Here is a 22,142-nt window from a genome sequence, read left to right on the forward strand (position 1 = left end):
TAATTTCTTGCTCTGATATATAAGACTTCTGTTGTTTTAGAAAATGATTCAAAGATTCTTTCAAATCAGTTTATCTAATCAGTCTACACAAAAATATTACAGAGTTTAGTGACTACGGTGAAATCATAGTTCATGTATAACAATGGTAAAAATGAGCTATGCTGAATTTCTGTAGCTAACTTCTAGGAAATAGATATGGCCAACAGTAAGTTTTATTTCATATCTGAGATTAGCATTGTTTAATACTCAAATAGTTTTCTTATTTCTACTTTGAAAGCTAAAAATAAAGAGATAAAGACTAGAAATCAAAAATAAGTTGCCACTTCATTGACTCTCTGATTCTGGAAATAAAATATTTTAATTAAGTTCCACTTAAAAAATAAAAGTAGCTTCTTACTCCCACACTGAGCACATTAACATTTTCACATACAGAAAGTTTAGGTACATTCAACTGTTTACAAGACATGTCTCCATATAATACAAGTACATTCACGTGAAGTATATGAACTTATATAATTGTATATATTTGTGACTTTTGCATCTGGTACCTTTTAAAACTAACACTTAATATGTTTATTTTCTAAATGTCAATTCATAGGTGATGATTTAAAGTTAGGAGAGCCTCCTGAAGAGTTTTAATAGTTGTGTTCGTATGAGAATTCAATAATATCCTAAATATAAGCTTCAAAGTAAAGCTTTAGCAACTTAAGTTACCTGACTGGCAATGCATGTAATTCTTACCAGGTTGTATTGTTTGTTTTACAGTTTAAGTCATTCAAGTGGCTTATAATTATTTGTGCACTAGGGGATAAAAAAGCACCAATACAGTAAATATTTTTTCACATCACATATGAAATCACAAAACAATGATCTCAATTTCCTTTCAAAATCTAATAGTTTGAAAAGAGCATTTATATCCAATGTTCAATCTTTAAGCTTTCTTAGTGAGATCAACTGATACACTAGAGATAAGAATGGAAATGCTAAAAAGAGGTGTTATGCATAATATCTCCTAACTACAGAATTGAGACATTCTCCTCACACTGCTGATATCCATTTTTGAACTGGTTTCCTTAGATCTAAAAAGAACTCTGAAAATAAGTGTAACATTTATAAACTTATCAACTATGTCTCTTAAAAAGAAATTCTAAAGATGTCTTTCTTCCCGATACATAAAGCAGTATTTTCCTGATGAGCAAAAGCACCTTATGATAAGGAAATATATAAAGCAAGTATTTTCTACAAATTAATATAGAAATTTATGCACATAAAGGTGTAGTCACCCCAGCTGTATATGTAATATTTTAAATAATACACAATAAAAAAAAAAAAACCTCAAAGCACATATTGGAAAAATAACCCATATGCTAGTACTCCAGTTATTAAATATTGCAGCATATATGTAATTCTAACAATTGGAGGAAAAAAGTTTCTAATCCAAATGGTCAGTGAAATCTCTTTGGAAATACACTTTAAAAATCTGTAATATGTAATCCTGGCTGTCAAATTCCAACTCAAGCTACAGGTTTTTATAGCTGACATACAATCCCATGAAAATGAAAGTATGTACAGAGGTCACCTCACAGATTCTTGAGTAAACAGCATTACTGGTGAGACACTGGGACAGGCAGGCTGAGGTCTCCTGTCGTTTTCTTTACAGAGGGAACATAGCAAACATAATATTAAGAATGACAGACCTTCATCACCGTAAGTTTTGCTAAAATGTTAATAAACATTGTTTTAAACATTTCAAGATCATGAGAAAAGGTCCTTACCTGAATATATACAAAGAATTCTCTAGATTTAACATATTTTAAAATGAATACAGAGGTGTATAAGGAGAAACATCAATTACTTGCTTTGACAGTTTTCAGTCAAGGTTTATTACGTGTCTTTTTCTATCGAACAACGTGATTTTTATAAATATATGGAGCTCCAGCTTCTGCTAAGATTTCATTTCTTTTTCCCAGTGGTTTTTTTGTGTTCGTGCATTTCTGTTTTGCTAGCTATAGTCTTTTTTCGAGATGAGGTATTAGGAACAACGGCATTAGAAGGTCCGCTGGTAGCTATACAAAAAAAGAAAAATTGTTTAGATTTTCACAAGCAATTCACGTTCAAATACTACTGCTAAGTGACAAATAATTAACTTTATAACTGTGATGTAAATGAAACATTGTAAACATCCAATAGAGCATTTTTAACCTTTTAACTTTTTAGAATTCAACATCAATACAGGAAAGTAAGGTCAATGGGGTGTGTTCCAAATTTGTCTTTTCACTCTACATTCTTCCTTAAAAACTAATTTATTCCATCATTTTTAACTACCATCTATCTATTGTGCTAACAATATTCAAATGTATACTTTTGGTTCAGGTCTTTTCCCTTACTTCAAGATCTGTTTATTCTGTTCATCCTATCAGAAATCTCTCTATATATAAAACTGACAGTAAACATAAACTTAATATGCTTAATAATGAACTTGTCATTTCCCCTTAAATCTATTTTCTCCTCTTTTATATTACCACTACTTAAAAAGTTCAAATATTAGAAAACTATACACAGTCTTGACTTAGAACTCATCCTTCTACATCCAAACCAACATTAAGCCCTTATGAGTTATTAAAAAGTTATTCTAAGACAGATGACACTTCTGGTATGGATGGGCAAGCTCCTATCAGACTAATTCTCCTGCAGGTTAACAAGTATAAACTCTGGATAAAATATGAAAAACAACTACTCGAAGACACTGAAGAGTAAACAAAAGCAGGTGTATACTGGAAAAAAAAAATCAACACTTGGAGGAAGGAAACTCATGTTGAGTCCCCCCCACCCCCATTTTTTTGAAAGCTGTAGGCCTAAGGAGAGTATCTGGTCTGAACCATGTGCAATGACTACAACTAAACATGAAACTCATTCTTACTAGCATGAAGAACCAGAAGACAAGTACTGGAGCAACTATAGCTGCTGGAAAATCAGGTGGGAGATCCCAGAAAGGGAGAGTCTCCAGTTCTTTGTATAAAGCATGATCACATTTATGGCATGGGGAGGGTAGGCTCCAAGAGTGTAGCTAAGGCCAAAAGAAAAGATGTGAAAGATGAGCTGCTGACTACTTCAAGGAACACAGTTTTGCAACATGAGTTCGCCCAAGGTTAACTCTTTGCTTGAAAAAAACCCAAACAACTCAATACTCTTGGGAAAAGCGTAACAAAAATAACAGTCTGGAGTTTATACAACATCTCATTCATAATGTCTAGGATGCAATCCAAAAGTACTCAATGTATGAAAAAAAACAGGAAAACATCTTTCTTCTTGGGAATGGATAAATTGGTAGAGACTATTTCTGAGGTCAGCTAGATTAGTACACAAGAATGTTAAAGCAAGTACTTTAACTTACTCAAGAACAAAGGAAAATATGCTTATGATAAATAAAATTTTGGAGATCTCTGAAGAATCAAAAAAGAGTATCTAAAACTAAGGAATAAATATCTGAGAAAAACCCACTAGATAGCTTAACAGCAGAATGGAGATGATAGGTAAAAGTGAACATCAACCCAGATTATAAAAAAAAAAAAAAAAAAAAAAAAAAAATTCTAAGCATGCTTGCCATAGTCAAATTGCTGAGAATCAAAGATACAGAAAAAATATTGAAAGCAGGCAGAAAAAAATAATTCAACCCACTGCACACATTGGGACAATTCAAATTACCAAAGACTTCTCATCAGAAACAATGGGAACCCTAAATAGGACACAACACCTTTAAAACACTGAAAGAAAAAACTTTCTTCCTCAAATTGTCAATCAAGACTTTTTCAAATACAGTAAGAGATCTGCAGTATAAAAATGCTAAAGAGATTCAGGTAGAAGGCAAATAAAACCAGATGGAAACAAAGATTTAGAAAAAGGAATGAAGACTGATGGCTAATGTGTGGATAAATAAAATACTTTTTTCTCTTCCAAGTGTCATTAAAATACATGACTGTGTAAAGCAAATATTCTAACATTGTATTGTAGCCTTTATAATATATGTGGAAGTAACATACATGGATAACTATGTGTCAAGGATGGGTGGAGAGGAAGGTAAATGAATCTACAGAGTTGCAAGGTTCCCACATTTTACTCTGAGTAGTATAAAATTATCTCTAAGTAGATCATGAAAAGTTAGGTATATTTATAGCCACTAATTAAAGAATGATGCAAAAAGGTAAAGCTACAAAGTCAATAGATAAGTTAAAATAAAACTCTAAAAAATATTGAATACAAAACAAGGCAGAAAAGAATAAAAGAATAACAATCAGAATGTATAAACCAAAAATATAATAACATAGTAGATCTAACCCAACCATATCAATAATTACAATGTTAATGAACCAGAAACATTGCAACTATAAGGCAGATATTGTTAGAATGGGTTTTTAAATTTTTAAAAAATATTTATATTCTTTGAGAGAGAGAGAGAGAGAGAGAGAGAGACAGAATCCGAAGCAGGCTCCAGGCTCTGAGCTGTCAGCACAGAGCCTGATGTGGGACTCAAACCCACAAACTGAGAGATCATGACCTAAGCCAAAGTTGGATGCTTAACTGAATGAGCAACCCAGGTGTCCCTAGAATGGGTTTTTAAAGAAGCCAAATATATATTGCCTACAAAAAAAAAAAAAAAAAAAAAAAAAAAAAAAAAAAAATCCCTTACATATGAAGACCACAGGTTGTTTGGAAAAATAATCCATGCATACAGTAAGCATTAGAAATGTGAGGTAGCAAAATTCACATCAGATAAACTTTAGGACAAAGCATTACTAGGAATCAAAGGGAAATTTCATGATGATAAGTGAGTCAATACATTAGGAAGGCATACCAAATATGTATGTATGTAATCACAAAGCTTCAAAGCACAGAATAAAAACTGATTGAATTAAAGGAAGAAAAAGACAATCGTACAGCTGTGAGTGGAAATTGCTCTCTAAGCAATTGATAGCACATTCAGAACCTCTCCTCCCATCCACATGTCCCCACCCCTCAAAATAGGAAAAACACAGAAGATATGAAAAAGATTATCAGCAATTCTGACCTAATGGATACTGATAGAACATTACATCAATGAACTATGGAATAAAAATTCTTTTTTAGTGCTCTTGCTGCATTTAAGATGTACCAAGTCCAAATGTTAAGCCATAAAATAGCTCACATTTAAAATACTAAGACTGTACAGTATATGTTTTGTAATTGCAACGGTATGAAGGAATTGGTAACAAGACATCCAAACCCCAACCCCCAAATATTTGGAAAGTAACCAATATGTGTCTAAATACTCCATGACTCAAGGAATAAATCACAAATTATAAAGTATTTTTAACTGAATGAGAATGAGAATTAAATGTAACTTTTGTGAGATGTAGCTAAAGAAGTACTCAGAGGGAAACTTAAAGCCTTAAATGTTTCTGTAACAGGAGAAGAAATGTCTAATAAAAAGTGATTTAAGAAACTAGAAAGAGAATAAAGGTCAACCCAAAGTAAGTAGGAGGATGGAAATATTAAAAGAGAGAAATCAGTGAACTATAAAACAAACAGCTAAAATCTGTTTCTTTGAAAACACCAACAGAAGGGATAAATCCCTAGTGGGAATAATGAAAAAAAAAATCATAACACAAATTATCAGTATCATGAATAACAGAAATTATTACTAAATTCATTAAAAGGATAGTGCAGTGGGGCGCCTAGGTGGCTCAGTCAGTGAAGTGCCTGACTTTGGCTCAGGTCATGATCTCATGGTTCGTAAGTTCGAGTCCCACCTTGGGCTCTGTGTTCCAGAGCCTGAAGCCTGGAACCTGATTCAGATTTTGTGTCTCCCTCTCTCTCTGCCCCTCCCCTGCTCTCTCTCTCTCTCTCTCTCTCTCTCTCAAAAATAAAAATAAACATTAAAAAATATTTAAAATAAATTAAAAAAGGATAATGAAGTAACAAGAAGATTGACAACTTAGATAAAATGAACAAATTCCTTGAAAAACCAAGTTACCAAAGCCATCACTAAAATGTAACAGAAAATTAATTCTATCAAAATTTAAGTAAGAAATACCTCTCTTATAAAAAACTTCATTCAGAAAATAGAAGTGGAAGAAATACTTCCAAATCATTTTGAGGCCAGCATCATCAGCCTGATACCAACATTTAAAAGACATCACAAAAACAAAAACCAACATGAAAACAAAAACAACAAAAACAAAAAATAACTACAGACGAATCATTATCTTTTAAAAATGCAGGTGTCAAAATCCTCAAGGTCAAACTGAATCCAGCAACATTTATATAAATTATTCATCATGACCAAGTGGGGTCCATTCCAGGAATGCAAGATTGGCTTTTATTGGCTTATGTTATATTGAAAAAATCAAAATAACACCACTTCATCTTTATTATTTAAAAAGGCATATGAAATAATACATTTATTATGTGTCTAATATATAGAGAAAAACAATGGACCATGATTCAAAGAGCATTCAAATCTTAGGCCTACGACTGTTATGTGAACAGGGATTAGTCACAACCTCTGCAATTTTTTCATCCGTAATGGCATAAGAATGGTATTGATCTCTGAAGGCCATGTTTAGAAATGTATGAACAAAAAAAGTGTTTTGTAGCATAAAAAACTATACAAATGTTAGCTTTGAGTTGTATATGGAATACACTGTAATTTATATTTAAGATACTTTTTCAGTTGTCTGTACCTGCATATATTGATTATTTAGACGGTGCAAACTTTAACTATATTTAAGATATTGCCTTTAATTTATAAGGCCGGATAACCTGACAGAACTATTATCAGGGATAAATGATCAAGTCAGTGGTACAGAGTGCTGTAAGAGTTCTTGTTTTGGTAATCATATAAATACATTACCAGTGGAGGGGGCTGGGTTGGGAGTGGGAAGTAAAGGGAGAACATTTTAGAAGAAAAATGACCTGAGTATCACAAGGATTTATTTGGGAGGCAGTGAACAGTTTGGCAACAGTGTAACAACAGCAACTAACATTTAGTGAGTGTTTACTATGTATGTCAAGTACTTTACATAGGTTATTGCATTCATTTCTGACAACCTTTAAAGGAGTACTATTACCCCGATTTTAGGACTATGAAACTGAGGATCGGAGAGGTTAGTAACTTACCCAAAGTCATAAAGCTAATAAGTAGTAGTGTTGAGATTTTAATCTAGGTCCCTCTGACTCCCAAGCCTAAACTATTAACCAAAAGAATTTGTGAGAGCACTAAAATGCTGAAAAGAATGAAGAAATTTCCAGTGAGGATACAGTCAAACCTTGGAGCTATATAGAATTCTCTCAAGAAAAAAAAAAGGTATAGGGTAAGAAAAAGTGAACAGTTGGATGACCCTGTCTGGCATAGCAAAGTAGGAAGAAGAACAACTGTCAGATAAGACTAGAAGAATCGGGTAAAGGGAAATAACAGCAAGGCAGAGTACACCGTGGAAGTCAGAGTAAGAGAGGATTTCAGCAAGGATCAACCACACAGTCAAATATGCCAAAAAATAAGAACAAAAAAACAGTTGGGGTGTCTGGCTGGCTGAGTCAGTAGAGCATGAAACTCTTGATGTTGGGGTTGTGAGCTCAAGTCCCACGTTGGGTGCAGGGATTAGTTAAAAAATAAAATCTTTAAAAAAAATAGAAAAAAAGCTGATAAAAGATAGTTGAATTTGGTACTCATGTCATTAGACTGCGCATGGAGAATTAAAACACTGTAAAGAAAGAGACAAAAATAGGGGGCGTGTGGGTGGCTCAGTTGGTTAAGCGTCCAACTTCAGCCCAGGTCATGATCTCATGGTTCATGAGTTTGAGCCCTGCGTCAGGCTCTATGCTGACAGCTTGGAGCCTGGAGCCTGCTTTGGATTCTGTGTCTCCCCCTCCCTCTGTCCCTCCCATGTTCATGCTCTGTCTCTGTCTCTCAATACTAATAAATAAATGTTTTAAAAAATTAAAAAAAAAATCTTTCATATAAAATGACTAAAATAAAGCCTAGACTCAAAAGAAAAGCAATAGGAGACAGTTCATAAGTTAGTTTTGAGAACAGTATGAGTATGAAATATATTTTATTAACAGATACAGTGGCGGGGGAGACAACAGAGGAAAAAATACAAATACATCAACAGACTACAATAACGGTTTTTAACTCTAGGAAGTATAATGATCCTTTTTAAAAACAGATTTTAAACTCAAAAGGCAAGCTATTACTACTCCTCTAATTGCACTACAGAATCCACAAATTCACACACTGCTAACCTGGCTTGCTGCTTGCTTTCGTATTCTTTAAGGTAGCTGGTGGTGTTGGGAGGATTTTTGCAGGTGTATACGTATTTAAAGATATTTTTCTTCTCATTACTGGACTGGAACGTGAAGCTGAAGAGGCTGAAAAGAAAAAAAAAACAAAACAGATATGGCAGTTCAGTAATCTCCTACCAAGTCCTTACATTTAGAAATTTCTAATGACATATTTAGTGGACTTAGGACTATACGTTACAGGAGAAAATAGACAATGCAAGGTTTACAAAGTAAATTCGGATACATCATCTTTCCTATAAAAAGTTCTCTCATGCTCTTAGCCCAATAGATGTTCTGTTTATACTGCAAATAATAAGCATTTAACAGTATTTACTAATGGCATGCCAAGAATAGAGCAATGGACTTAATTTTATTGTCCTGATAGAAACTCAGATTCTTAAGGGATGGCAGAGAGCTAATGGCATAATTTTACTGCCTAGTTAAAAAAAAAAAAAAAAAGTCCCAAATTGTTTTTCTCTTAAAAATATGAAGTAGAGATTCAGGGACAGTTACTTTGTAAACACTATGGTCTATTAATCTATTATATTTATAAGTAATAAATCAGACTGTCTCCCTATATTACCTAGTGAGATTTATCTTAATGCAAGGACTTTTAAAGATTTTTTTTCTCTTTCTAATCAAGGTGGAGTGGTTGAGAGGCATGAAAAGGAAAAGTACGGTAATTCTGAAGTATGAAGTCCTCTGGGGAAGGAGAGCTTCTGGCATGAGCTTCCAGGTTCTTAACTGAAGGGAGGTGAGGAGTTAACAAAACACCAACTCGCCTGCTTTTGCAATTTTTGGAGGACCTGATAGCAATAAACAGCATGTCTCTGAAAAACAAATACGTGAGCCAGTCACAGCAAATGTGTTTCATGTGGCTGACCCGTATCTACACTGAATGAATACAAATCCCATTGGCAGAAGCTCCAAGTAGTCACTAACGATATAACATACAAGTGATGACAAAAATCCCGAAAGCATCATGTAAAGCACTACACCACTACTAAGCTCTTTCCTGCTTACATGTTTGATCCTGTCTCGTTAACTTCCATCTCTAACTTATCCAGTTAGTATTTCCACACCTTTCCCCCCATCTGATACTGTTAGTGTTCCATTGTAAGCTACCTTCTAGTTGCTACAAAATTGATTTAATTTTGTTTGAAGTGAGGAAAAAGCCTTTCTGAACGACAGAGGATTAACAATATCGGCTTCATTATAAATAGCACAAAATCAATATAGTCTACATTATAATGCTAATTCCTTGACAATTCAGGGAATTAAGTATAAAATAATATAAATATACTGTGATTACTAAATATTAATTCTGCAGTTACAGTATAAAATAGAGGATTCAGAGGCTTCTATTACAGCTGGCACCTATTTTCTTTTTTTTAATATGAAATTTATTGTTAAATTGGTTTCCACACCACACCCAGTGCTCATCCCAACAGGTGCCCTCCTCAATGCCCATCACCCACTTTCCCCTCCCTCCCACCCCCCATCAAACCTCACTTAATTCTGCAGTTACAGTATAAAACAGAGGATTCAGAGGCTTCTATTATAGCTGGCACCTATTTTCTTTACTACTCAAGAAGAACTAGAAAACCATATACTCAGAAGACATGGGTTTTTTAGTATTGCTTGACCACTAACCACTTGATTTCCTCAATGGTGTCTAAGTTTTTTTTCTTTAAAGAATAATTTTTTCTCAAATGAAATCTTAAATCAAATAGATGAAAACATATACTCTAGTTGAAGCAGCCATGCATGACATAAGGCCTAACCATTCAGCATCATCTTCCTAATGGAATTTCCAAAAGCTCTTGGGAATACAGTCTGAAGATCAATGAACTAGCTTGATTTTAAGGTTTATTCAACTCAATGAGTTGCATTAACTGTATTTACGTTCTTATCTAGTTTCCTTAGTAAGTAATGGCATGAAATTTTAAGAGAACTAGAGAATATGGGGTACAACTTATATCCATGATATAGAAAAGAGCTAATCTGAACTGGAAAAGGAATTTAATATCCTTCATTAATACACCTCAATAATATACTCTGATTAATTGAATTCACTAACCACAGAAATAAAGCCATCATAATAAAACAGCACCACAGAATATACCTTCAGAGATTTTCTTTCTGTAAATGTTCTACCAATTCTCTTTCCAAAACAGATGTCATTACTGCTGTTACCTGTAAGTCACTCACTGAAAATCTTCTAAATTCTAAATAACATTGATTATCTATCCTAAGTTCTTTTTTACTAATTAGAACTTTTCTTTCATCTTTATTTTAAGATTATAAATCCTTGCCCCAGTGAAGCTGTGAAACATCAAATATAAAGGGGTAAATGGTAAATGAGAATTAATTCAGGTTCTCCACTGCATTCTGAGGAAAAGCATTTTCCATTCTATCAGCTAACAGGGAAAAGAAGATAAACATACTTCATTTTCCTAACTTTGACCTCACACAACTTAAAGAAGTTATTTCATTTGGAGTATTATCAATTCTCAGAGTCAGACACATTCACAGGAAAACTTTGAAATTAAATCCTACTTCCTAAAACCATTCTTAAAGTGAAATATTTTAGAACATAAACCCAAGTATCTCTCCATTGCCATCAATGATTGAAACCTGACCTCTACTACCAGACGTGGAAGAAAAGGGAAGCCCACTATACTGGAGAAATGCAAGGGGTGCCATTTAGACAGAATACAATGTGACGAGAACTCTCTAGAATAATACAATGTGGAAGCCAGAAAAGGGAAGAGAACAGCAATACACGAAAGTGGCTTTCATTCCAAGACCTCTGGTTTCATTCTTCAGAGAAACACATTTATAGTATGCTCCTTACAAAAAGAAGAAAGGTATACACTCAATGTTTGTGACTTTCCAAAAAAAGGACTAGCCCTAGCAAGATTCTTAACTAAGCAGAGCATGCTCTCCCAAACTGGATGCTTCCTAAACTGGAAATTCCCACAGGCTGAAGGATCCTATAGAGCTGGGGATCATAGTAGTCAGCTGACTTCTCATACCCAAAAAAGGTAGCCCTAAAGGTTTCCCAGAATGATGTCCCTCAGAATAGTGCTACATGGTGTCTAAATGTGTCACCAAAAATGTGTCTTCTCAAAAAATAAGTTTTGGAAAATCTAAGTATACAGTTTTCCTACATTAATGTAACTCTGTCTCTCCAAAGGGAGGTGGGATATAATACAGTTTCCAAAATTTACTGAGTCATGAATCCCTTTTCTTCACACACATGCATTAACTTTTGCAGAATATTTTCTGAAGAACATAATTTGAAAACCTGTTGTCCTAATTTGCTCTCTTTAGCCAAGAGCTCCTTCTGAATCATTGTGAATATGTACCAGAGGTGGTGAGGCATGGATGGTTATTTGTGCATGTGTGGGTTAATTACAAATGGTATTTTGTAGTTTTTAAAAAGTTTATTGTAAAATCACACACAATAAGAAAATGAAAAAAAGGCCATCAGTCTATATTGTTGACTTCTATTGCTGGGTCTTAGATTTTTTTTTTTTTCCTTTTTTGGGAGGAAAGTTTTTTGGGAGTTATAAAGAAAAGTGGTGCATTCCACATCAATAACACCAAAGAATTTCAAATAATGTTCCTTTATACCCCCTTCTCTCCTAAAATTTTATTCACTATCACTACATGAGTTTGTTGTAATAATTCTTCTTATAGTCTGATAATATCACTGCCACAAAATAATGAAACTAATAACAATAAAAACAACAACAACAACAATAATAACAATAATAATTATTTTCCTACAAATTTCAGGGGTCTTCCGTGGAACTTCACTTGATGGAGAAGCAATGGAAGCAAGAAATTCATCCACCTGCTTTAAAGACAGGGCATTGTGAAGAGTTTCTAGAGGACAAATAGATGGCACCATGGAATACAATTCAAAGCCTGAAAAAAAGAAATGAAAAAAAATTTGGATATTTAAAAAATAATTAAGAAGGAAGAAGACCATTGCTTAGAACTGTACAGGTTAGGTCTTTCCAATCTATCACATGCAATCACATGAGATCTCTGAAGTCATGACACCAGATGCTATGCAATATGGGACTGGAACAAGATGTGACAAATATTTCATTTTAAATGTATTCACATAGTACCGCATGCACACAATTTCATTCTACACTTTAGTAAAATCTAAGAATGATACTTAAAGAAAAAAAACCTGGGGGGGGGGGACAGAAAAATTACATTAAGTTTGTACTTTATAAAGATCAGGTCTATTTGACAGGTAAGTTGATGCCATGATGTGTCTCTGATGCTAGGATGTTAAAATTAACTTCTTGTTGAAAAATGATTACATTGTAATTACTTGAGGAGTGATTTTAAGTAACTTTTCTAGTAATACCAAGGCCAACAATACTCTCTAGTGTGACCTGAAAACCACACTCATTCATTTATGCTGAAAATCAAATTCCAAAACACATTTTACCTACCTTTATTGAAATAACTCAAATATTCTATTGTTGGAAATTGCTAGCTGAGTACCGTTAGGCCAAGTAAAAAGCAATACAAAATACAGACATGTTTGCATTCAACAATGGCACAGAAATAGAAAAATTTCATGAAACAAACCATGCACATAAATATTAATACCATCAGTGAAACAAAACTGCTTACAATATACACTTTTTTAAAAAACAAGATATAGGTTATTCGCTTTTTATAAAAATTGCCTGTTGATTTAAATTTTATTCAACTGAATGGCTTTTAAAATTGCTCTCATAAACAATTAAAGTAGTAAGTCTTCCTGCACCTCTTCTTTCTAACATTCAAACTAATTTCCCTCCAAAGGAAATACTTTTAATACTTAGATTAAGATTTTATATAAAGGCTAACGTTATTAAATAAAAAGTAAAAATTAATTAAACTCAAACAGACTACAAAATTCTCTGCTTCAATAGGCATGTGCTCATTTTAACACTGACTGATATTTACTTAATTTCAGGAGGAAACAGTGACCCAAGAACTGACTAATTCTTGGCTGGAATAGGGAAACTGGTTAAAAGAGAATCTAATCTTTCTATGAAAATAACCAAAGGATTTACAAAATTGGTATGTTTGATTTTCAGGTGCAAACCAAAGCATGACGGAATGTTACATATGCTTAAACAACAAAACAAAACAAACTATACCATAACAGCAGCTAAAGCACCTAAATAAAGCACTAAAAGAATTGGGCTTGCACAAGTAATACATTTTTTTAAAGTATAAGACTCATGCAAATAAGCGCAAACCCTTTCTTTGCATTACACTGAACTTAGCAATGTTATGTTTTTTATCCTTTCATCAGAATGTTGCTAAGTATTCTGTAACAGCTATTTCCTTGCATTTGCCTGTTAGATTTTATAACAGGCAAATAATAATATAATCAGGTTCCTCAGGACTGCATTTTTTCCCCATTTATCTTTAGTAAACTTTGTATTTAATGCACAATGAAAGGGTTAGCGCAGCAATTTAAAAAGCCACCCTGCTGTCATGTTTAGAAGCTATAAAAACATACCACTGGAGCCTAGACATTCCACAGAGGAAACGGACCAGCACCTATAGAGGTGTAGGTGTTCTGCACAGAGGCCCAGAAAATAAGGTAAAGCACTGTCAGAAGATACTTGTTTCACCATGTTCCTTGAACTAAAGATGAAGGGAGGGGGTAAGTCCATGATATGTATTAAGATGGAAATAACATGAAAGTTAGGGGGAAATAAAAAGTGAAAGAGTCAAATGACAATTCATAGGACAGATAAGACAACACAGTATAAAAAAGAAAAAAAAATCTTGAAAACCCCAAAGAAACATTTCTAGAATTGAAAGAAATGCATTTTAAACGCATTAAGTCACATGTGTGGAAAATCCACATTTTTAAAAAAGCTTTAGCCAAAGGAATATAAAGTTACTCTATTTTCTGTTAAATTTAACTTTTTTTTTTTTTTTAAAGCTTCAGTAAACACAGATTTCTCCTATGTAAAACTTTCCATACTGGCTGTAAATACATAAGCATTCTGCACAAAAACTATAGTCAGTCTTAAACCTGCAATGTCTCTTCTTAGAATTTTGTGACTTGTTTTTCTTGTGACTTTGGTTTTTCTTCTAAGAAGTTCTTTAGAAGCTGCAGCTGTATCAAATAAGGATCTTTTTCTTCAGAAAGTAGCATTTAAAGAGCTACAAAGGAGGAAAAGCACATAAGCTTTAAGGGTAAATTTTCTTGTTGAGGATGAGATCTTCTTACTCCACCTCCAGAAGTATTTAGTGCACTTCTATAGGATCCAGAAGGGGGAGAATGGCTATAAACTTGTGTTTAATCCTTCAGTTTCATCTAAGTTTTTGAAAGACTTGACTTGAATTTTTGAAAGGTGTATTTGCAGTTAAAAGGAAAAAAAAAATTCCAGGGGATAAAAGTACCTTCATTCCGAATAAAAGCAAAAACGGGTATGTTTTCTTTTAAATTCTTCTATCCTCAATTATTTACAAGTGGTCAGTAAATATTCCCTCTTGACCCAGAAGAACAAGCTCTGTGTAAGAAAGCTGTAATAATGCAACAATTCAGTTTATAAACAATGGCCACAAAAACACTTTACTGTACTGTTCAGCCTCAGAAATTGAATTTAACTGAATGAGCTTTCTAGATTTTTAGCTTAGTGTTCTTCCTATCAGAAGTTCTCCAAATTTTAACGAAAAGCAGTGGTACCAAAAAGAATTGGTTGCTTGACAACAGCAAACCATACGGCCACATGAGGATAAAGTAAATACTGGATAAAATTTTCAGAGGTCTCCAGACCAGGTTGAGTTTGCTTTAGACAAAGAGCCACTGATAAATGTTACACAGTGAAATCTGCATCTCCTAGATCCCAAGAACTTTTCAAAGACATCATCTGGCTGTTTGACAAGCGTGGCTCAGTATTTTTTATCAAGTAGCTCAATAAAATAACTATGTGATCAGAAAAGAATTCAGGAAGAAAAAAAAACATTAAAATAATTAAGACTTAAAAAGAAAACAATACTAATTGTTGTATTTTTAAAATTTGTGTAGACTGATCACTTGAGAAATTAGAAGGGATTTTTAGGTGCTAATTTAGTATTAAAACTCATCATCATTGTGGTCATTTAAAAATTTGAGATGAGTGATGTTAAATGATTGTGTAAATTACAGCTGATAAAGGGAGCGAGACAGTATCAATATTTTGGATTAATAGTAAGTTGGAATTACATGCCAACTGAAATTAAGAATGGAGAAATGAATGATACTGTATACCCCACAGTTTGAAATAAAAGAAAAATAAAAAAGGATGAAGCAGGGGAGTATCTTTTAAAATAAAAGCAAAACGTACCATTGGTTGGGTGTCGAGCAAATGAGATAGAAAACCTTTTAACAGCAGAACCGCGTGTGGCGTCTGAGAAAGAGAAAAACAGGTACCTGAAATTCGTAATAGCTACCAAAAGAAGGACACTTAAAAAAAGAGGGAAAAAACAAATATATAAGGAGGTTAGAATTAGGTGACATGCAGAAGGGAATGAGAGAGGGTACTGGTTAAAAGTAAAATGGCTTGAGGATAGAGGCAAAGTGTTTAATGAAATACACAAAAGAAAGAAAAGCAGGATGAGCCAGCAATTCTGTTAAGTCCATGTTTTACTGACTTAAGTAAATTTGTGGATATATGAAAAGAAGTTTTAAATAAATCAAAGGGTAATAAACACTCCTATTAATAGAAGGGACAAGCTTCCAGAAGCCTCCAAGGATAGTCCAAATATTAAAACTTAAGGTACATTAACAACAGTGAGAGGCTATCCAACTAGGGATTCTAAAATATTCTCATCATATGTTTGTTTTTATAAAAATATTGCCAAGTATAGAAGTATATTTTCTTCTACTTATCTACATTCCATTCACTTTATTTTATTTTTATCAATATCAGTAAGTAAAATAAGGGATAACGATAAACAAAAGTTTAAAAGATCAAAGAAAGATTTATTCTTTATAATATGGCTTATCAACTATCTAAAAGACCCAATACATGTAATGCAGCTCTAAACTTCACATTTGAACAAACTATTTATTGAATAAGTACTGTATGTCTAACTACTATTAACTCTTTGATGAAACATGAATCCAAGCTATGGATGAGAGAGCACTGGTTGTCACTTAGGCAAAGGGTGCTAGGATTCCATTTGAGTTAGTCAGTGGGCTTAGGCTTGTCTTTGAGAAGTACTATATGCTCATGGGTGTGTGCATGGGTGTGGATATGAATCTGTGTGTGCATGTGTGCACATACCATCTATGCAGCCAGAAGAAGTCAGCTTTTTACGATGAGTACGAGCATAATCCTGTAGGTTAGGTGCGCTTGAAGAACCCCCGAGCACCGAGGTGCTAAACAGGCCCGCACAGTGAGACCCTGATGGGAGTTAGAGAAAATACATACACAACGGGTGTTCTTCCATTCACATTGGGAATTCATGCAGCATGCAATAACATGGCTCTTACCACACTTATCTGGCAGTGCCTTGAACAGGCTCACAATTCGCTTGTAATGTCAAGTTTAATATAATCACCACCACCATTTATCATATGTACAAATAAGGGTACTTAACACTGTATAAAATGTTGTCTTTGAGGAAAATAATATGCCTACACAATTAGACATATACATTTTAAAACTATTAAAAACACTACTATAGAAGTTAATTTAGGTTGATAAGGGATTCTGTCAATTTGCATTAACAGGTCATATAAAGAAATCTCTCTTCGCACAGATCTAGTCACAATAGATCAGCATTTTTGAATGTATGTCTGTAAATGAAGAATTTTTTCTGGTACGCTTGAGTTAAGAATCATCAACATATGTTATGAAATAAAACAAAGCTTGCTAATTTGTGAGAAGACCAGGTAAGAACAACTTCTTGTAGGTCATCCAGGCCTAAATCACCTTACACTTCTAATACTTGAATGACTTAAGATCTTAATTAATAAGACCCTATGAAACACATTATTAGCAAATAAAACACAGCCAATCCAACTGATGCTTAGTTTGTAGTCAAAGTCTTCACACCCTAGTAAAACTTTTACCACTAGGTGAAGATTAAATAAGTTTCTATCAAATACATTTTGATACATAAAGGAAGATCATGTGGCAATATTAAGTTACCAACACAAGCTATACGTAATTAACTAAAGATCTTCAAGTAAGTAGGCATCAACAAGCAGTTCATATACTTAGTATACAGAGCAAAGTACATATATAGTTGAAAATTACTTATTTATACTTTTATTAAACCTATTTAGACAACTACTTACAGTATGCTATTACCTCATATAGTTTATCAACAATGAGCTTAAAACCGATAAGTTTAGCAAGATCTTTCTCGATGTTGCTTTGCAACATTATTTGCAAAGAACCAATTATGTTCTATAGGTCAAGAAAGAGTAACAACTATCCCTGTGCATTAGTTTTGCTTTGGTTTTTCTTAGGAAATAGTCAAAAGGAAAATTAATACACCAAGAAAGGGTTTAAAACACTCTTTACTAAGTAACTTAAAAACAACAACAACAACAACAACAACAACAACAATTTTTTAAAGTAGGCTTCACAATAGCACAGAGCCCAACGCGGGGCTTGAACTCATGACCCTGAGATCAAGACCTGAGCTGAGATCAAGAGTTGGATGCTTAATCCACTGAGCCACCCAGGCGCCCCCCTAAATTTTTTTTTTTTAATCAGAAAAGTAGAAGGTTCTGTTTTGTATGCAATAACGTATTCACAATTTTATCAAGTGGGAAAAATGAAGTTCCTTCCTAAATTAAAGAATTTTGGGATTTTAATTTATAGAATACAAGACTAAAAACTACCATTGGCAATTGGACTAAGCAGTTTACATTATGGACACTTAAAAAAAATTATACATCAAAATTAAATGCTATTTCTTGTTCATTTTATCAAAACTTTATTGTATACTTTGAGTTGTACAACTCAACATTTTTGAATTAGTGTATGTTAAATAAAAATAAAGCATAGCATTTGGTCATGCTTTCGTCACTGAAGAGTTAGTTTTACATGTGTGCAAAATAGGGAGTTGAAGGTCTGGAGTTCAATTTCCTTTAGACCACATACCTACAGTAGGGTTCTGCTTCTGTTCCACAAGAGTTCTTGGTGTTCGCAGATAATTAGCGTTTTCAGATACAACCTGCACAAGGAAAGCAAAATAAATGAGGTAAAACAGTAAAATCAATTTAAAAGTCCATACTTCATTTGCAGCCTGTTCCAGACAGACAAAGGTTAATAAGCTGTATGATAAATATTAGTAGAAATACATAAAACATGAAAGATCATGCAAGATCCCCTTCTGAAGGGAGTCCATTTCATATGAAGTCCTTGCAATGAAGTGGTGCAAAGCAGGCATTCAGAATGAAATATCATGTATGAAACAAGACAGATGAAAAGAAACAATTAATAGATTGATAAAATTTCACACTCTCTTAAAAGAAGCCAAATGCCCACTTTTAAACAGCTCCTGTATTTGAAGGGGGGAAAAAACAATCACAAACAAAAGAAAAGACAGACAGAGACTGTTGAGGTCACCATACAATTACTGATCCATGCACGGGCTTTATCAGAGTAACCTTTAAATATTCACAGCCTTAATGGATACCATAATCCCTTTTCCTATAATCAAATGCATTATACTTCCAAAAGGAAATTGCTGAAATTCTCAAAAAAGTCATGTGTAACAGCATGGAAGTGTAAAACCTTCCACTATAAAACAAAACAAACCCCCAAACCCTAGTATTTTAAATTTCCAAATGTCATCACAGAAAGTCCTTCTGAAATCATTTAACTTTGGCCCACATTATTAGTGGGCACCTATACATTATACCCTCTCATAAAGAGAGCATTAAAATATTACACAACTAAACCCCATGCTGTATATATCCCTTAGATACTTCCAGATAATGCAATAGTGAGGGAGAGAACAATCAGTATTACATGAGCCCTGCTAATTAACACAGGTCCATGTAAATCTTGGATTTTAAAAAATGTTCAAACTCTCAGCAAATTCCAAACGGAGTCTAATATTTCAATTATGGGGGAAATGGTTACTGAATTTTCTTACCATCAAATTATGTAATTTTGTTTCTAAATGTTTTAAAGGACAACTATGCCAAAAAAACGATTTCTCTCCTTTAAAAAAATTTTTTTATTAACACTAAAAGTTCCAGGAGTATAAAACTTATTAATTTTTTACTCCTGGATATTTAAAACCCTCCCAGTAAAAATCCTAAACACATGCAATGTAAGTGGTTTCTTTCCCTCAAATATTGTCAGATATCACAAGCATTTGAAAATTAAAAATTAAAATACAGAAGGATTTACTCTGATGTTAAATATAAGGGATTAGATGTCCTCAAAGACAGCTATTTGTTGCTCTGAATGCAGGTAGAAAATTTTAATGAAGTAAAGTTTAAAAACCTGTTGCCATGAGCCAAAAATACTGGATGTGAAAGCCAATGATTTGGGGGAGACAGGGGAAGAAGTGATTTGTTCCCCTGATCTGCGTCTTCGACGCCCAGTACCCACACCACTGGTATAATGCAGCCAGGTACCAGTACCCTCTGGGCTAGACACACTCAGGGGGCTCTCTTCCTGGAAGTGAGAAAGGGGCAAAAAAAAAAAAAAAAAAAAAAAAAAAAAGCAGAGCATGCAAAGTTAGATACAACAGAGCCAAATGATCAGAAAGAAAAAAAAATACAGTTTGTTTGCATTTGTTTAACAATTTTTAAAAAACTATTAAACAGTAATTTGGGAGCCAAATAATTCAAATATTTGAGAAACTGACAGGAATGGCTTACAAATCTAATTGCATGTGACAACTGTAAGAATTACCTTATTATCTTAAATATACAAAATATCTATACTGCTTAATAGTTGTTCCTTGTCTCTTAAAACTGGAAAGATTTAACAATTTTCTGTCTTAGCAACTTATAAAATATGAAAGTATTGTTTAATTTTAGATATTCAAGACGTTTTGTGCTATACTAACCTTTTAACCCAAAGCACTAAAGAATTGTGCAAAGGGTTAAAGAGATTTCAATGTATGTAAGGTAGAAAAGAAAACCTGTCTGCCAGCCATATTTAAAAAAAAAAAAAAAAAAAAAAAAAGAGGTAAGATGGATTCAAACTGCACTTGTTTCCACTTTCAAGTTATTTATTTGTTTACCCCCTCCAAAGATTATTCATAGAGTTCAATAGGCAAAACATGCAGCAAACATTCTCATTTACATGTTTGCATGTTCAGGTTTCAGACAGTGAGGACAGAGTAAAATCTACTTGCACAAAATGAAGAGAATAGTCTTTCTCTCTGTGTGTCTTTTGGAAGTACAAACTTCTGATATCCATGGAGATGGTGGACGCTGGAAAAAGTCTTCAAGGTTTTACTTGAATTATTTACCTTATGGAAGTAAAAGTTTAGCATGGCATAGAAATAATCTCTTGAAAGCAACTATTTAAGTATGAGAAAAAGGTTTATAAATGTGTTCTGCGTCTTAAGAATTAACAAAGGGCAGTAATTTTGTTGAAGATTTTATAAACATAAATGTGTTGCAAAATGGACTCCCAACACATTTGGCTGTATCAGTGTTATAACGTTTTTGGAGTGCAGGAGAAGGTTTAATGGTGAAATTTTGAACAATCTGATTAATTTGCAGATTGCTCTTATTCAACAACATCAAAATCACTGCCCTCACACAAATGGTAATTTAGGTTATATTAATATGTCATTTCCCGATTTTTTTTAATTAAAGATACCTGAACATAACCCCAGGTATCTCATTTTTAAATTAAGTATAGTAGAACATAATCCCAAATTCTACAGTTGTTAGTCATCCTCTTTTATAATTAACTTAGAATATCATAGAAATCCTAACTAGTACACAATTTTCATTATAAAATTATAACAATCTATTTTACTGATGGATGTTTTTCCTATTCATACTTGCCCAACTGGGTCACAGATACATTTGAAATTTGAGAATCGTAAAGCAGTTATGTTTGTATAATTTGAGGCTATAGAAATGAGCATAATTCTTTTTTGTTGTTTATATTCTGACTCAACAACTGCTAAATAAATGTTATACCTAACTCTTAAGTCTTGGCATGTTTAATTATCAACAAAAAATATTTTTCTAATTAAAAGTTTATGGTTGTTTCTATCTTACAATCTTGCTCTATGCTTTTACTTTAGCATTTAGACAACATTTATAAGCACTAATCTCAATCAGTGCTGGGGAGAATCATGCTACTGAGAACACAGATAACCCAAAATTAAGGTATTTAAAATATAAAAATATATACAGGTGTTAAATATTTACTTAACTAGCTACAATCCAACTATTCAACTTTCCTCTTAAGTCTTCTTTTAGTAGTTATTTAAGTGTTATTCTATTAGAGAACATAAGAACTAGCTTTATTTAACTGTAGACAAAGGTAAACTTTCAACTATCTCTTCAAATTTTCAAATTCCTATACTGGTTTTTGCAATCAGGCTGACATTTTAGAAGTTCATATCTTTATTACAGTGTCACTGGAATCAGTTGTTGTTGAAGCATTTCTGGCAATACCTCTCTCCTTTCAGACAAAAATTATTCTCTGCTCATTACATCAAACTCTTAAAAAAGTTCTTTATTAGAATAACCTAAAGTGACAGGACAAAAAAAAAAAAAAATAGATCAGCTCTTGGAAAGGTCTTATTTTACCGTATTTATTCAACTTGGTTACAAAAACTATACATAGAGC

General features: G+C 33.2%; 1 protein-coding gene across 26 annotated transcripts in view; it reads right to left on the bottom strand.

Moving 5' to 3' along the window:
- Positions 1-339: 339 nt before the first annotated feature.
- PPIP5K2 (diphosphoinositol pentakisphosphate kinase 2) overlaps positions 340-22,142 on the bottom strand; it is a 71,318-nt gene continuing 49,515 nt past the window's right edge. For 4 of the 26 annotated variants that reach the window (XM_078447646.2, XM_060635260.3, XM_078447645.2 and 1 more), the window contains 8 exons: positions 19,821-19,994; positions 18,465-18,537; positions 16,632-16,751; positions 15,690-15,752; positions 13,868-13,927; positions 12,115-12,255; positions 8,281-8,406; positions 340-2,066 (listed from right to left, as the gene is read on the bottom strand). In XM_078447646.2, the coding sequence (XP_078303772.1) occupies positions 1,954-2,066; positions 8,281-8,406; positions 12,115-12,255; positions 13,868-13,927; positions 15,690-15,752; positions 16,632-16,751; positions 18,465-18,537; positions 19,821-19,994 (870 nt within the window). In that variant the 3' untranslated portion in view covers positions 340-1,953. Of the gene's footprint in view, positions 2,067-8,280; positions 8,407-12,114; positions 12,256-13,867; positions 13,996-14,327; positions 14,887-15,689; positions 15,753-16,631; positions 16,752-18,464; positions 18,538-19,820; positions 19,995-20,026; positions 20,800-22,142 lie in introns of those variants that run through there. The other 22 variants (XM_078447647.2, XM_060635267.3, XM_060635266.3 and 19 more) reach the window with 15 other exon arrangements.

The sequence above is a fragment of the Panthera onca genome, chromosome A1 (assembly GCF_046562875.1).
Source record: "Panthera onca isolate mPanOnc1 chromosome A1, mPanOnc1 haplotype 2, whole genome shotgun sequence".
Classification (NCBI taxonomy): Eukaryota; Metazoa; Chordata; class Mammalia; order Carnivora; family Felidae; genus Panthera; species Panthera onca.